The 17,354-nt window shown below is 36.2% G+C and overlaps 1 protein-coding gene across 1 annotated transcript; it reads right to left on the bottom strand.

The window, feature by feature from the left end:
• Positions 1-12,088: 12,088 nt before the first annotated feature.
• Positions 12,089-13,723, bottom strand: LOC120259365 (anthocyanin 3'-O-beta-glucosyltransferase-like). The gene has a single exon (XM_039266953.1). It carries the CDS (start codon positions 13,714-13,716, stop codon positions 12,247-12,249), a length of 1,470 nt encoding a protein of 489 aa, XP_039122887.1. The 5' UTR covers positions 13,717-13,723; the 3' UTR covers positions 12,089-12,246.
• Positions 13,724-17,354: the final 3,631 nt, after the last annotated feature.

The following is a 17,354-nucleotide window of genomic DNA, read 5'->3' as shown; positions in this document are numbered from 1 at the left end:
GCAGTGCTGATGCTGTTACCACACAATCGCATTAACACTGTGTGAAATCTCAATGTGAGTTAACGAGAATTTCTTAAGTAGGTAATCTCCCTTGTGAGGGAAGATTAACCCTAATCTAAATACAGAATAAAAATATGATTTCTCATAAAATCTATTCCACATGATTACAAAGAGCATGAAAATTATCATTAATACGCTTGGAAGAATTGAGGAAGACGAGGTCTCCAAAGTATCCTATTTCTAGACTTACTCACAATTCCCTTTAATCACAATATGTCTATGCTAGGTGAAAATTTTTCTCGTCACAAAGAATATCAAATATGGTAACTAGGGCTTTCACTACGATAGCAATGAAGCATACAAACACGCAATTAGATTCAAATAGCATAGATTCCAATTAAGTAAACTGTAATACCCTGAACCTGTGGATAACTGTTGGAAAATATATTCAGGGTATTACTACAGTGGTAGTAAGATTTTTCTACAGAGTAATCTTGTTGAGAAACCCCAAGTGGAAAAATTAAAGACCTAAATGGAAAAGTTTTAAAAGATTTTGGGTTAAAGAGTAGTAAAAAAAGGAATTTAAAAGGACCGTTTTAGAATACTATTTCATAATTCAGGGACCATTAGTGAGTTTTTCAGGGACTGTTTTGTAAGAAATTATATTTTGAGGGACTAAAAGTGAATTTCGGCTGAAAACATAAGTTGTAGAAAAATCTAGATTTTGATGGTTTGTTTGTTCCTCTTCTCCCTTCATCTGCTACAGTACTCGTGAGAAAAAAAAAATATATATATATATGAAGAAATGAGGAGAAAAATGGGAGATTTGAGGTGGAGGATTGGAGATCGTCGGTGGGAGCTCGCCGGAGGGATGATTTGGCTTGGTAAGTAATTCTTGATGTTGTATTTTTCATGTATGTATGCATGTATGTATATATGTTAGATTTGATGAAAAAAATGATGAATTTGAATATATATATATATATATATATATTGATGAGAATGATGAGGGTGTTGTTTTGAGATGAAATTTGTGTTGAAAAATCATTGTATTTGTGATGAATATAGCTTGAATGGAGGATGAGATTTTCGTTTTTACTGTAGTATTACTGTAGCAACGAGATTAGGATTTGGTTTAGTTAATTAAGTTAATGATTATGATGATTATGATGTTAATGATAATGGTTAGATTGGAATTGGTTGAGTTAGCCAAGTTGATTTGGTTGGATCAAACCAAGTTAGAATTGATTTGGTTGAGTTGAATTGAATTGATTGAGTTGAGTTTGATTTGGTTTAACCAAGTTCATTTTAATTGAATTGGAATTGGGTTTGGATGAGAATTGAATTGGTTGGGTTTAATTGAATTGATCTGGTCTGGGTTTGATCAAATCAAGTTGAGTGTGGTTGGACTTGAATGGTTTGGTTGAATTAAATTGGTTGAAGTTGATTTGGGTTTGGTTTGGATGTTGGGCTAAGGGTTTTGGGCTAAACCAAGTTGGTTCAATATATTTTATATAAGAATTGAGTTGGTTCAAGGCTGGTTGGTTTAATTAAATCTGGTTCATTGAAATTGAGTTTGGTTCAGTGAATTTGAGCTTGGTTCAGTGGAATTGAAATTGGTTTAGATTGGTTTAGCAGTGTTTAGCCTAGATTGAGTTGGTTTAAGTGCAATTGAAGGACAGTTGGATTATGCAAGGTCGGGTTTTAACCGATTGGAGTGAGTGGGCTCAATAGAGAGTCTATTATTATTTCTTGTATTTTATTTTGGGTTTAAATGTGTTATTTATTTTTATTATATTATTATGTTAGGTGTTGTTCAGTCTTGGGAGAGAGTTCCAGGTCTAGCAAGGAACCCAATGGAGACCAGGTGAGTTGATAGTGGCTATTATTTAAATTATTGGGAAATTATTGTTATTTTGGAAATAGTTATTTAATTATTATTATTTTGAAATAATTATTTAATGGCTAGTATTCTGGAAATGATGGTTTAATTATTTCATTTTATTATGTCTAATTGCGTATACTGTTGAAATATATTTATAACCATTTGTCGTTGATGTGCCATGACGATCGTATTGATATACATGATTTTATATAATTATACATATTTTCAAATAGTGGAAATACACGTATATATGATTAAATTATTTGATTCATGTATTTATTTTTGATGGGTACATATGCTTTTATTTGGAATGATTTGTGGAACCATGTGAGCATATTAAAATGTTTTATCGGCATTGTTTGTGGAATTGGTTTTCATTCCTGGTATAGGAATGGTATCGTGGATCTGGGCTTTACTGGTGTTATGCATTGTTTTACTTTTGGCATTGGCTTTGTGGAAAATAATGTTTATTTTCGTGATGTGAATGCTTGTCCTAGATAAGGATCATGTGATATGATTTATACCGATTGTATTATTGCTATGTTTATTTGATGGTTTGAACGGTGACGGCGGGCTAAGGCCCGACTACTGCAGTAGTGGGTCCCCATGGGCCAGCCTTTAGAGGTGGCGTGGTGGACCTGGTGTTGATTTCTACGAGGGCTAGTCCAGGTGGGAGCGTAGAGCCCTGACTGGATATTCATCGGGTAGCCGGGGTCACCGACCGGTGAACCGATGGGTCAACGTTAAGGACATGAGTTCCTTGACGGCTCTGAACCTAGCCGCGACCACGGCGAAGGTTTAGAGAGTTTTCTAGACCATGTTATGCTGGGTGAGTCTTGGGTATTGCTTTATTTTGAATTTGAGATTTATGTTATTTTTGAATTGTGATGAGGGCAGTCTCTCACAAAATTTGTGTTTTCTGAGAAAATCAAATTGATGTTGATTTCTGTTGAAGTTCAGTTTCAAAAGCTCTTTAAAGTTGTATTTTTCTAAAATTCTGGTATTTGTGAAAGTTGGGAAAATTATTAGAGAAATTAATCTTTATATGCTTTATGTATATTACTTTTAAATTATTTGAAATTATTGAGCCACTATCGACCAACCTGAATGTCTTTGTGAGTTGCGGGAAAAAGGACCTTAGTAGATCACATTCGACTATAAAAGCTAGTCATGGTTGAGTCCAGGATTGCAGTGGGTCCTCTCCTTTCTTTCTTTCTTGTTATTGGTGTCGTGATCTTGTAGTGGTTGTACTCGCAAATTTGAGTAGTTATACTTGTTGTATTTATGTATTTGAACTTGTAGTTGGTGTAAACTTGTAAATTGTAATCTGTAAATATGATTTGATTTCTGAGAGGTGTCAGGTTTCCAGTTAAAAAGGAATTTTTAACTGATGGGTGCCACATTTACCTCGGTAGAAGGGGTGGGTGCGACATAAACAAATAAATCACATAAATTTACAACCAATGTCAAAAGATAAACCCTAGAGTTCAACTATGCCCAAACATCAAAGAATTAGCCCTCCATTAATAGAGCTCAATCATCTAAGTTACAAGAGACGAAGAGAATAGGAATAAACATAGAAACCCTTTTCTCAATCGCACTGGAAGTAGATTGCTGGAAAACTCCCAAGAAGCTTCCACAAACACAGCCAAGGTGATGCTTAACGGCTACAATCTTCCTCCTCTTGGTGATGGATGCAAATCTTCTCCAAAAGTCACCTAATAAGCCCTGGAGATCCATCTCTTTTTTTCCCTAACCTCGCCTCCAAAAAGGGATAGAATATTGAACAAAAGATGCCCTAAACATCCTCATCAAGTTTATTCATACTTTGTAACTTACAGGCGTAAGGGCGTGGCAGTAAGGTGGTAGAGAAGATGGGTCACGAGCCTTCTAGGAACATTTACGACCGTAAGTCCTATTTGTAAGGTCTTCTATTTGTGTTATAGTCCAGCTTATGGCCATAATCTCTAGTCGTAAGCTCCTCTAGATGGTTCTTACGGGAATTATTATGGGCATCTTACTGGCATAAGTCCAGCCCGTAAGGTCCTCTGATTTGGCCCTGAACTCCCTCTTATGGGCATAAGAATGCTCGCAAGATTCTCTAGAAGATGCTTACGGCCGTAAGTCAGGGTGTAAGCTGCCTACAAGCCATCATGTTTGCCTTGTTTTTATTCAATTGATGCTAAGAGAGCTTCATCTTCTTTGTTTTGGGTATGGAGTGCTTCTTTTGGTTCTCTCTCATCTTTAAGTGTTGCTCAAAGCCTGAGAATGCAAGACACTATGTTTAGCACCGAATTCCATAATACGATTCTAATACAAGTCTAACAAGTGTACAAAATGATATGAAATAATAGAATATTGTACCATCATCAATATGATTTCTATCTTTCTAGATTTGCATGTTGCGCTTTTTTTTTATTAATTAATATAACTTTATTATTATTTGGTGTTAGAGATATTGCATGGTTGATTATTATAGACTTTTCTAATCGTGTTAAAGGAGGGAGTATATATGGTAATCTCTTATTAATTGGAGATGATGTAGAAGAGATTTCGTCCAAAACGTACACAAGATTATTGAATCGGCATAAATTTAATTATATACTAGTTTAATTTATATTTATTAATTGAGTGATTCAACAAAAACTAACCTTGAACCCTCTCCCAATGCTTGTCAACACAAACCTTTTATTTCTGGCAGATTAACTCACTTACTGGGTTGTGATGCTTCTGGGGTAGCCCAATTTCATCGCTCTGAGTTCCCGTCGCTCTGCTCCCCGTCGCTCCCCCTTGCCATGACAAGCAGGGATCGGCCTCAAGCCCCTTCTCCTTCCTCACATCAAAAAACCTGGGCCCAACTGGCCTCATCTCTTTGTCAGTCCTATGATACCTCACCCCTTCACAATGTTCAAATCCTCAATAAAATCAAAGAGTCTATAACCGACATCATCAGACTGGATGTTGATACCATTAATAGAGCCCGATTGAAGTTTCAGCATGCTTCGTATGGGAAGCTCTTTGGCAAACCGCCGCCCTTCGACCAAGATAAATCTTATCTTGTTGACTAGTGGAATTCATTCGGCGAAGTGTCAATATCTGACCTCCCTAATGGCTTCATCCTCATCCGTTATTCCACACAATAGACCATGCAGCGCCTTCTCCTCGACAAACCTTGGTCCGTTAACGGCATCATCCTCCAACTCTCACCGTGGAAGCCATACTTCGAACCAATGTTTGCCAAGCTCAACACCACTGCTATCTGGATCCAGCTTCTCAACTTGCCAATTGAATTCTGAGAAGGTGAAACCTTAAAAACCATTGCTAACCAGTTTGGTACTCTTCTCAAAGTGGACAACTTCACAATCTCCATGGACAGATCCAAGTACGCTCGTGTTTGTGTAGAGATTGATCTGTCTATACCGCTCAGCCGCGGCTTTTGGATCGGAGATTATATTCACCGTGTCTTTGTGGTCATTATGTATGAACGCCTTCCGACGTTCTGCTATACCTGCGGTATGATTGGGCACAGTAGTAACTCATGTTCTCGATCAATTGTGGCCGGTGCCAGCAGAACTAACTCATTCCGCCCGGTGAGGCTGAACGGGACTATGGTTAGCCAGGTATCGCTTGCCGGAGATCAGAACATAGATGATATCGAGCATGATTCTGCACCTCCCTCGTCGAAATAGTTTGATCATTCGTCTCAACTGTTGCCGGAGTACGACTATGGCCCCTAGCTTCTCGTGTCTCACCGGCGGGGAAGCGCTCACGGTTGCGGTAGTGGCACACATGCCATTCACGTGGCTGGTAGCGCAGCAGCCGAACCGAGTCACAACGCCAACAGACCCCGAGGAGCTGCCCTCTGTAGCATACGTGGTGGAAAGGGTTTTGCTGCTAGTGGGTGGCAACCCCATTCCAATGCTACTTTCTCTGATCAATCTGACCCGGTATAGTTACCTACTCACCTGATTAGTCTCATCCTAGCCCACCTGTTGCCTTTTCTCATCCCGAGAACCAGACGACTTTAACCGCTTCCCAAGATGTTGAAAACTCCCCCCAAATCTCTCTGCCGCCCACTTCTTCCAGTCATGACCCGTCTTTTCAGTGACCATCTGTCATTGGAAAGAGCACTGCCCCCACTCGCCCGAAATCCCCGCCCTCGTTCTTCGCTCTTCGTTAACATCACCAACCCTTTCTCCATCAAACAAAACCCCCGGCTCTCACACTAGTATTGTGGACAAAGTTTCCTCTGTCCTTGAAGAAGAAAATTTGGAAGAGGATTACAGCAATGAAGAAGACCTCACCGAGGACAACGAAGATGATGACGATGATAACGATGATATGTCTGCTGATGAGGACTCTGACAATGGCCCTAACGACTCTATGACGCTTGTTCAATACTAGACCAAAGTTAGACGGGAAGCTCTCATCGGCAAGAGTTCACACATCTCGGATACCTCTCCGAAGAAAGGAAGAGTAGAGCCTGGGGGCCCCCCTTGTTAGATCTATTCCTCCTTCCACTAACCTCGTGCTTTCTTTCAACAGGGAGTTTATTCTCGTTCTTGTTATCCTTTTTGATTGTTTCTTTATAAATACAACTAAAGTGATTTGTTGGAACTGTAGAGGGATCTTACCACGAGAAACTTCTACTCGCGTTCTTCGTCTCATCTGCACCCACAAACCCCTGGTGGTTTGCCTCGTCGAAACTAGAGCCAACTCCGATCGTGTTGATCGCTTCTGTCGAAAAATCCCCAAGCTTTGGGACTGGGCGGCTGTCCTCTCCGACGGCTTCTCCGGAGGTATCATCATGCTTTACCATAAGTCTGTCGGGCTTATTACCCCGATCGTCGTTTCTAAACGCGCTTTTCACATCGTCATCTTTCATAACTCCCATAGTAATCTCATTATATCTGTCGTTTATAACTCGCTTCTTTTTTGAAAACAATGCTTTCTCTGGCATGAGCTTTCTAAAATCTCTCATCTTTATATTCCCTGGCTTGTCATAGGAAATTTTAACTCTATTCTCCACAGGACTGAGCATAAGGGAGGTTCCTTCGCTTATTACGAGTGTAAAGCCAGATCTTTCGTTGCTTTTGTTGAGAGTTTAACTTGATGGATCTAAATTTCTCGGGCCCTAATTTCACTTGGTGCAACAATCAGCCAGGTCTGGCTAGGAGGTGGGCCAGGCTTGACCATTACCTTGTGAACTTTGATTGGCTTAATATTTTTAAGTTAAATAATTTACAACACCTCTCCCATTCTTTCTCCGATCACTCACCTCTTCTGCTTTCTTCTTCCATTTCTACGCAGCACCGTAAAAGAATTTTTCATTTTGATAATAGTTGGTTTTGACTTTTTGGATTGTCATTCTGCTGTTCTTGACGCTTGGAATTGTTTTTCTCATGGGAACCCCATGCACGCTTTCTCGCATATGTTATCTCGTACTTGTTCGAACATCAGGATTTGGTGTCGCTCTGGCGTTAATAATGTTGAGTGCCATTATCGATTTGGAAGCTAACATCAGTAATATCGAGAGTTTCGACTTCACTCCGGCTTCTCACTCTCTCCTTTTGGATCAATATGCTAAGCTCGCTGCCCTCTTGCGCTAAAGTAGTATTCAATAGGCTTAGCGAGCTCGGCTATCGTGGATCAAGGACAGTGATAAAAATACCAGTTTTTTCCATGCTTCAACTCGCATTCGCGCTCATTTTAATTATATCTCGCAGGTCTTGGACATGAATGGAAATGCTTGTAGAGATCAGTCGAGTATTGAACAAGCCTTACTCTCTTTCTACATGAACCTTTGGTCTGCCTCCTCCACAACTTCCACAGATACCATTGCTGCGCTTCCCATTGACCTTCCCCATCTATCTGATTCGGATGCAGCAACTCTAACCCATAAGATCACAAAAGATGAAGTTTTTCTAACTCTCCTTGACCTCCCTCCAGGTTAGTCTCTTGGTCCTGATGGCTTCAATGTCGAATTCTATCAGAATTTGTGGCACATCATTGGCGACCAGTTCTTTTCTGCTATTCTGTATTTTTTCGATAACTCCTTATTGCCAAACTCTTGTGGGAAAACATTTGTTACACTTATTCCGAAAAAAGAAAAACCCAAGTTGGTTACAGATTTGCAATGTCAATTTTAAAATTATATTTAAAATTCTCGCCAATCGCTTGAAGCTTGTTCTCCCAAATTTGATTGGTCAAGAGCAAGTCGGATTTGTTTTTAATCGCTGTTCCTTTGACAATATTATTGTTGTGCAAGAGATGGTTCATAGTTTAGAGACTGATTCCAAATGCCCCTCCCCTAACCACCCAAGAATGTTAATCAAATATGATATTGAAAAAGCATACGACATCCTAGATTGGAGTGCAATTCTTGTTGTTCTCACTCGCATGAAGTTCCCTCAAATTTGGATCTCTTGGATTTCGACTTGTCTTCAATCTTGCTCCTTCTCTCTACTTATTAATGGGAATACGACTCCCTGGTTTCCCTCGAATCACGGAGTTCGCCAAGGAGACCCCTTGTCTTCATATCTCTTCATCTTAGTTTCTCAACTCCTCACTTCCATCCTTAACTTTAACCTCTCTAGAAATTTGATCCCCGGTTTCAATCGAAGTCTGAAATATAATTTTAATCACCTTATGTATGTAGATGATCTCATTATCATTACTCTTGCATCCCGCAAAGCAGCCCGAAATATAAATCTCTGTTTATCCTTTTATTCCAGCATCATGGGTCAACAACCGAATTTATCCAAATCCCAAATATTCTTTCCCTCTTGGTGTAACAAGCATATCATTACCCGTGTCTGTTCTATCATGCGTTTAATCCCCGCCACCTTCCCTTTCAAATACCTTGGTGTTTTAATCTCTCCTAAAAGAATTGCTGCTTCGACCTTTAAGCCTTTGGTTGACCAAATTCGCAACACATGTTGTCATTGGAGCAACTTTAATTTCTCTCCCGCAGCTAAAGCTATTTTAATTAATTCCACTCTTCTCAGCATCCTCACTTATATTCTCTCTGTTTATTCCATTCCTGACCTTGTTCTTACTGAGATTAACAAAGTGGTTAGGAAGTTCTTCTGGAGTAGTGACAGCAATGGAAAGGGCATCCATAATATGAATTGGAGTACAGTGATTGAAGGAAAGCCTGAGGGGGGGCATTGGAATCAGAAATCTCTTTCTTGCCAAGCACTCGTTGATGGCTAAACATGTTTTCAAATATTTAAACAATGAGGATGTCATTTGGGTGGACATTCTGAGATTAAAATATGGTTGTATTAATTTCTGGAAAAATTCAGTCCCGGCTAATTGCTCTTGGTTTTTTCGAAGTCTCTTTAATTCTGCAACTCAAATTAAACCTTTTTGCAGGATAAACTTTCTAAATCCTAAAACCACATCTTTCCTTTGGGATCCTTGGTGTTTTGACATCCGTATTGCATATAAACCTACTTACATCAATATGAATGAAGATTTAAATCATACTTCCATTACTGACCTTCTTCATGCGAATTGTTGGAACGATACTCGTTCGAGGCATTATTTTGGTCCCAGTTTTAATAAGCATGATGCTTGTATTAGTGCCATTGACACTGCCTCTAGCAACCATTGGGTTTGGAGTCCCAAAACTAAGAAGATCAAAATTTCAGCTGCAGTTTATAGCCAGTTAAATCGCAATTCTTCCAATTCTGACAGCTGGCCTGGGTGGTGTTCACTATGGAAAACCCATGTTGCTCCTCATGTAAAACACTTTCTATGGATTCTTTTCCATGGCCGTTTATCCACATCCAACTATCTCCATTTGATTAACCTGGGCCCTAACAATTCATGTATCTTATGTGGCCTTGATTTTGAAACTGATGAGCATTTATTTTTCAATTGTACTAAGGCTCAATGGATCGGTCCCATTTGAGCAGCAGGATTAACATGCTTATCCGGTTCCCTGATGGATTTGTTTCTGGTAACTGGCTCACTGATGGTTATTTCCCCATGAACATTATTTATATTATTGCTGCGACAGCATGGCTCCTGTGGAAAGCCCGATGTGATGCAATTTTTCGCAATGTCCCTCCTAACTTTCCTATTGTGGTGAGCAGAGCCATTGCCCATGTGCAGGAGCACCTCAATGCCAACAGAGATCTCCTTGGTCGAAGACTAATCCTTAACAATTTCTCAAGTGCGGATGGACTCCTCCTCTTCTCTCATGCTAAATTCAACCAGGATACTCAGGTACGTTCTATTGGTTTCTTTCTGTCCAATTCTTATTGCATTGTCTCTTTTTCAGGTTGTCCCTCCCAACCCATGGATTCTACCTCCTCTGATGACCTGTTCGCTCTCGAAGTCGCGCTGCAAGTTGCTCTGGAGACTCATCATCGAGTTCAGCACATCTTTCTGGATAATCACACGGCCTGCATCCTGGACATACAACCATCAACTGCATGAAACGCCTCGCATTCACAGTATTCCCGGATCCTGGACGCCCTCTGCTAGCAAGATCGCTACTCTTGGATATAATTACTCAAATCTTAACCTCTTCCTCGTCGGTCGCGAGTTGCCTCACTGGCTTATTAGGTCTTTTGTCAATTCAGGCTTTGCTTTTTAATCTTGTACTAGCTGCCTCTTTGTCTTAGTTCTTCCCCTCTGTTCTTGTTATTACTTCATTGTATTTTCTCCTTTTCGCTTGTAGTTTTTTAGATCATTTTCTTGAATAAATAACCTCCCTGAGGTTCTTTTTCAAAAAACTTTTTATTTCTGGCATTATCATCAACTTTAATATTCAACAGAAACATTGTGAACCATGGAACACTGATCGAATTGGCTAGTGGTTTTTTTAATTATATATTGCAGAGTTTTCACAAGTAACTCAGTGTATGCTTTTCTGAATTTATTGTTTCCTTTTTATACCGACGTGTCTATATAAATAGACCCTTTGGAATGACATGTGTCCACTGTCAAGGAAAGCTAATTTGAATTATAGATAAGTTGTAGTTTGTTATCATTAGTTTATTATGTACAACAAATATTTCGTGTCTACTGCTTATTTATTTATACAGCTAATATACATCAATAAGATCTAAATTATTTCCACCTCAATCCATCTTATTACATCTGTGCTTGTTTTTCAGTAGAAATATTGCATAATCATGCAGCCGAATATCAAAATATTTTGCCAATTCTATGATGTGATATCATCAAGTGTAGGGATGGCAACGGGTAGGGTATGGGTAGGGTATGCCAAAACCCTTACCCGTACCCGTAACCCCTACCCCATACCCGCATTCCCTTACCCGCACCCCTTGAGGGGTAAAAAAATCATACCCTTACCCTTACCCGCAGGTACTGGGTATACTCCCAGTAGTACTGGGTATACTCAGAGGTACCCGCTACCCGTTGTTCAAATTATCGAATTAAATTTAAATAATAATAAAAAAATAAATTAATTATACATTATATTACAATCTTTAAACACATCCATAAATTCAAAAATTACGAGTTGATATATATTTGCTTATCTTAAATTATATAATCACATAAAAATGATCGCTCTATTTAGTGACTCAATGGTAACTCTACCTTTTGTTTTTGTTCATGTTTAACCATCTTGGTTTTTTTGTTTAAAAATTTTTTTCATATATCTACTATTTATATTTTTATATAGCTTCAAATTTTATAAATATCTAGTAATAATATCTAGTAATATTTTTGTTCTTATAAGTTATATCCAATTGATTTTTTTATTAGTATCTTATTTTTCATGATGTTCTTATAATTTTTATATTTGTTTATTTTTTAATTTAATTATGATTCTTAATATATATCTAAAACTCAATTTTGATAATATTATCAAATATAAATATAGAAATTAAATAAAATTTAAAATAATATATTAAGAGAAAATTTGAAGTATTATTTTCAAATTAATCACTATGAAAATAGATATTGAGTAAATTGTGAGTAAATGTTTAGTTTTATAAAAAATTATATATATATATATGAGAGGGTAAGGGTAAGGGTACGGGTAGGGTAGGGGCATACCCTTACCCGACCCGTACCCGCTCAAAAACTAACGGGTAATACCCGTACCCGTACCCGTACCCGGTCAAAGAGGGTAATACCCTCTTTGACCGGGTACGGGTACGGGTATACCCGTCGGGTAGGGTACAAATTGCCATCTCTAATCAAGTGAATGACTAGCTATTGCACATTAGCATCCCATATTAATTATATATCTTGAATGGTCTATACATGATGACTAATCACCATGTAGGAATCCAACATAAAAGAAAAACCATAATAAAAGATACAAAAGAGAAACCTCAAATTCAGAAATGAGCAAATTCAAAAGATGAACTCAATTACATTATCCCATCACTTTTCTTCTTCTTCTTCTTCTTCAACTCCACCAACTCCTCAATCAAGTTACTCAAATCTTCATAAGAAGTCCCACCTTCTTCAACAGCCTTTTTTGCCATCTCTTTAAGTTCTTCAACTCTTCTTCTCCTCCTCACCTTCTCCTCTCCATCCCCCATCAACTCCTCCACAGCCTTCCTTATCTCCTCCCTCTTCACCAACACCCTCTCTTCCTCTTTACTGCTACAAACCTTCACCCCCAGTGCAACTCCCACTTTCAACACATCTACAATCAGCTTCTCATTAAACGATTGTTCGGCAAACATCGGCCACGTGATCATCGGCACACCGGCGCATATACTTTCCAAGCATGAGTTCCATCCGCAATGTGTCACAAACCCACCAACTTCAGCTTGGTTTAGTAACAACACCTGCGGCGCCCAGCCGAATACAATCATTCCTTTCTTTTCATCCAAAACTCTTTCTTTGAATCCATCCGGCATCCACTCATCCACATTGTTATCATCCTTCACCACCCAAATAAAAGGGTGGCCGGAGATTTCAAGCCCGGCAGCGATCTCCTTCAGTTGTGCTTTAGTAAACCGGGTTAAACTACCAAAACTCACATATAAAACTGAGTTCCGGCGTTTCTTAGCAAGCCAAACAGCACACTCATTGACTTGAACTGAATTTTTCGACATTAATCCACTGCCGCCTCTTGCCGTCATGTCGAGCTCATCCTTGTTGCAGAGGGAAACCGGACCGACATTCCAGAGCTTCATGCCAAAAGATTTGAGGCGATCAACATAATCATGCTCTAAGTGATAGAAGCTGTTGCCGATGAAGCCGAAGCTCCGGCGAACTGATTCTCCCATTTGGACTCTAAGTTCATGATTTTCATTTAAGAGCATGTCAGGGAGCTGTGACTTGGTTAGGGTTATTTGATGAGGGAGACCAGGGACAAGAAAGGGTTCTTGGTCGCCGGAGATGAAGTCATGGAGCTTGAGACGGGAGACAACACCGGAGATGACGTTGGTGAAGAAGCTAGAGCCATGGAAGGCTATTCGTGGGACGCCAAGAGATGCAGACCAAGTGAAGAAGACATCGGAGATGATGCAGTCGGGGTGGTGTTGGTGGAGGAGGAGCTTGAAGGGGGTTTCTAGGAGGTTTATGGCGGTGAGGAAGGGGTCCGGGACGTCAGGGGTGGGGAAGTGGAGAAGGTTTTCTTGGCCGGAGGGGAGCTCAACTTCGACGGAGGGGAAGGGAAGGAGGAGGAGATTGATAGGGGTGGTAGTGACGGAGTTGGCGGTGTGGAGGGTGGGGGTAATGAGGGAGGCGTTGGCGGTGGTGGTGACGATGGTGGTTTGAACACCGCGAGCTGAGAATAAGCGAGCCATGTCGATCATGGGGATCATGTGGCCGGGTGCAAGAAAGGGGAGGAAGAAGATGTGCAGCTTCTCTGTTTCCAATTCCATTGTGATGATGCTTAATTTGTTGTTTTGATTGAAGAGAATGAAGATGATGATGAGGCTTTTATTGTTGTTGATGTTGTTTGCTTGCTTTGGATTAATCTTCTGGTTTTGGATTTTTATTCTTGTGCTTTACTCGGTGGTGCGGCACATTGTATACATAAATAATTATATATATATATATTTATGAACTTGTGTTTTTTGGGGGACATATGTAGATTCCAAGCTTGTCGGACCGGCCCGGCCGGTTCAACCGGGAACCGCTACGTATGCCGCCAGATACCCTCTATCGATCCGGGTATTAAAAAAATCCGGTGTTAACCCGATGACCCGGGTGGTTCAACCGGAACTCGCTTTGACCCGTACGGGTCAATCGGTCACAATGTTTATTTTTTTCATTATTTAATAATTTATTATTATTTTTCTCATTAAAAAAATCATAAAAATCGTGTATATTTATTAATATTAATTTATAATTTATAATCAATAAATAGAATTATATATATATATATATATATATATATATATATATCATGAACATACCAACAAAAAAAGTAACATTTAAAAAAATAAAATATATTAATGTGTTATGTAAATACTTTCTAAAAAAATTTAATTTATTAAGAAAATAAAAACAATAAATGAGTGTAATTTTATTATAAAAAAATATAAAATTAAAAGTATTCTAATTAAATAAAAAAATATAAGAAAATTTAAAAACAAAATAAAAAAACTCAATTGAGATATAAGAATTAGTGAATTAAATTTCTTATTTATTTTTAACAAAAATTAACTAATAAACAAATAAATAAATAAATAACATCGAGAGAGTTCGATAATTATATATTAATATATTAAATTTGTAAAATATTTAAAAATGTAAAAAAATAAATGACATAATTAGAAAGCTCTTTCACGTATATAAAGGTCATTTATCAATTTAAATATCAAATTTGAGTAGGTTTTTATAATATAATTATGGGTTTAATATTATATTTGCTTATTATTAATTATTATAATATTTTTATATTTAATTATTGATTTCTGGGTTCGACCCTGGGTTCGATCTGATCGAACCCATCGACTCCCGACCCTCGAATTTAGCCCAGGGTCGTTGTCGGGTAAGGGCCCTCGACAATCTTGGTAGATTCATGGAGAGCATGGTAAATTCAACGGCTTCCCTTACTTGCCCTCCCACATGTTTCTCTCACCCTAAAAAAAAAATATTATAATAATAATAATAACCTCGGGCCCACCCTCTCACATGTTTCTCACTCTCTCTCTCTCTCTCTCCACTTTTTCTCCCCCCTTCCCAAAAAAAAAAAATGGTATAAAAACTTCCGGCTCCACCCAATCTTTCTCCTCCATGCTCCCTAGTCCCTTCTCGTTTTCTCACCCTTTTCCTTCAGGTCTCTCTCTCTCCTAAATTAATTCATTTTTGCCTAATATTTTTTAAAATCTCAGAACGCTATATATAAAAGTGCATTTAATTTAAAAAAATATTGGGGTTGATTAAATTGAAGTGGTTGTCATAAAAAATTAGTATTTTGTAAATATGATTACATCCAAAAACATGCAGGACATTAAAAGCATCTTGAATCCAAGTTTCATTGAATGTAATGATAATACTAGTCCCTAATTGTGAATATGAATTTATAACCCGTATATATTATATATTATTGGATAAAAATATATGGGATATACATTCAATTTCTCTTCTATGAAGATACCTCTCACAACACTTATCATATTTATAAAAAAAAAATAATTTTTTATGATTTAAATTTTAGTGATAAAAATAAATAATTATAATTATTTTCATAAGGAAAAATTTGATATTTCATTCTTCTCATAAAAACTTATGAGTATTATTAATTTTTTAATTAAATTATTGACGACCGATGGAATTTTTCAAAGGGATTAATTTGTATTTATTTTTACTTATTATGTGATTTTTAAATATAAAAAAATCCTTAACTGAAAAAAAAATTTGAAGATATAATTTCGATCATCAAACATCGACTCAGAGTTCTGGAAGAATCCGGTGTTTAACTTAGATTTAGAGCATATTTATTGTGAATTATCATGCACTATTTTTAATATATATATATAAGAATTATTGTGAATAAAATTTATATTTAAATATGTGTTGTATAAACCTTTTTAAAAAAGAAGTTGATATTTCATTTTATCCGTATTAAAAGTTCATTCATGATCTGCCTATATTTTTAAAGGAAAAAAAATCATGGATAAACTCATGAGGGAATACCCATTCTCCTCATATGGAAATGACCATTTTGCTCTTATAAAAAACAAAAAAAAAACTCATATAAAAAGTTATAACACTTTATTTAGTTCAACTAGTAATCATAATACTAAAATTAATATAATTAATTATATTAATTTTAGTTAGTTCAACTAGTAATCATAATATAAAAATTAATATAATTAATTAAAAATTTTGAAGTACGGAATGAAATTAATAATTATTTAAAATTAATTTTAAATTAAACATTATTCAATAATAACAAAATAAACATTTATTTTAATTATTTTATAAATAATAATTATTTGAAATTAATTAAAATCTTTTAATTTCATTCATTAATAGTTATTTGGAATTAAATTTTAATTAAACATTAATCAATAATAATAAAATAAATATTTATGTTTTAATTATTTTATAAATAAGAATTATTTGAAATTAATTAAAAATTTTAACTACGAATGATATTAATAGCTACTTGAAATTAATTTTTAATCAAAAATTAATCAATAATAATAAAATAAATATTTATATTTTAGTTATTTTATAATAACAATTATTTAAAATAAATATAATTTGAAATTATTTAAAAAATTTAAATACCGAATGAAGTTAATAGTTACTTGAAATTGGTTTTTAATTAAATATTAATCAATAATAAAATAAATATTTGTGTTTTAATTATTTTATAAATAATAATTATTTGAATAAATATCATTTGAAATTAATTAAAAAAATTTCAAGTATGGAAAATTAATAGTTACTTGAAATTAATTTTTAGTTAAACAGTAATCAATAATAATAAAATAATATTTATATTTTAATTATTTTATAAATAATAATTATTTTAAATAAATATCATTTTAAATTAATTAAAAAATTTTAAGTATAGAATGAAATTAATAGTAATTTAAAATTAATTTTTAATTAAATATTAATCAATAATAATATAAATATTTATGTTTTAATTATTTTATAAATAATAATTATTTAAAATAAATATCATTTATTTATGAGATGGGTAAAAAGGTAATCTTAGCACAACTCCTCTTTTTACTTTTTCCATTCCCAATGAACTCTCTTCGACCAAACATTTTTTTTAATTACCATACCTTATTCATTCTTTTCCTCCCTCTTCTTTACCTTATTCCTCCTCATTTCATTACGCGGTAATTCAAACGCAGACTGAGTGCCTTCACATGTTGCATTAATATATATACATACATATGATAATACGTTGTTTGCCAGACGTTTGTAGAAAACCTGTGGAGAATGAAAAACATGAGATAGAGAGAGACAGAGAGAAGGGTGAAAGTTGGGAGTGTTTAACAGTAGCAAGAAACATTAGTTGAGAGTTGTACTAAGTTGATTAGTTGGT

The sequence above is a fragment of the Dioscorea cayenensis genome, chromosome 4 (genome assembly GCF_009730915.1).
Source record: "Dioscorea cayenensis subsp. rotundata cultivar TDr96_F1 chromosome 4, TDr96_F1_v2_PseudoChromosome.rev07_lg8_w22 25.fasta, whole genome shotgun sequence".
NCBI classification, from domain to species: domain Eukaryota; kingdom Viridiplantae; phylum Streptophyta; class Magnoliopsida; order Dioscoreales; family Dioscoreaceae; genus Dioscorea; species Dioscorea cayenensis.
Note: the sequence above shows the minus strand (reverse complement) of the source record. Positions and strands in the feature narration are given on the sequence as shown.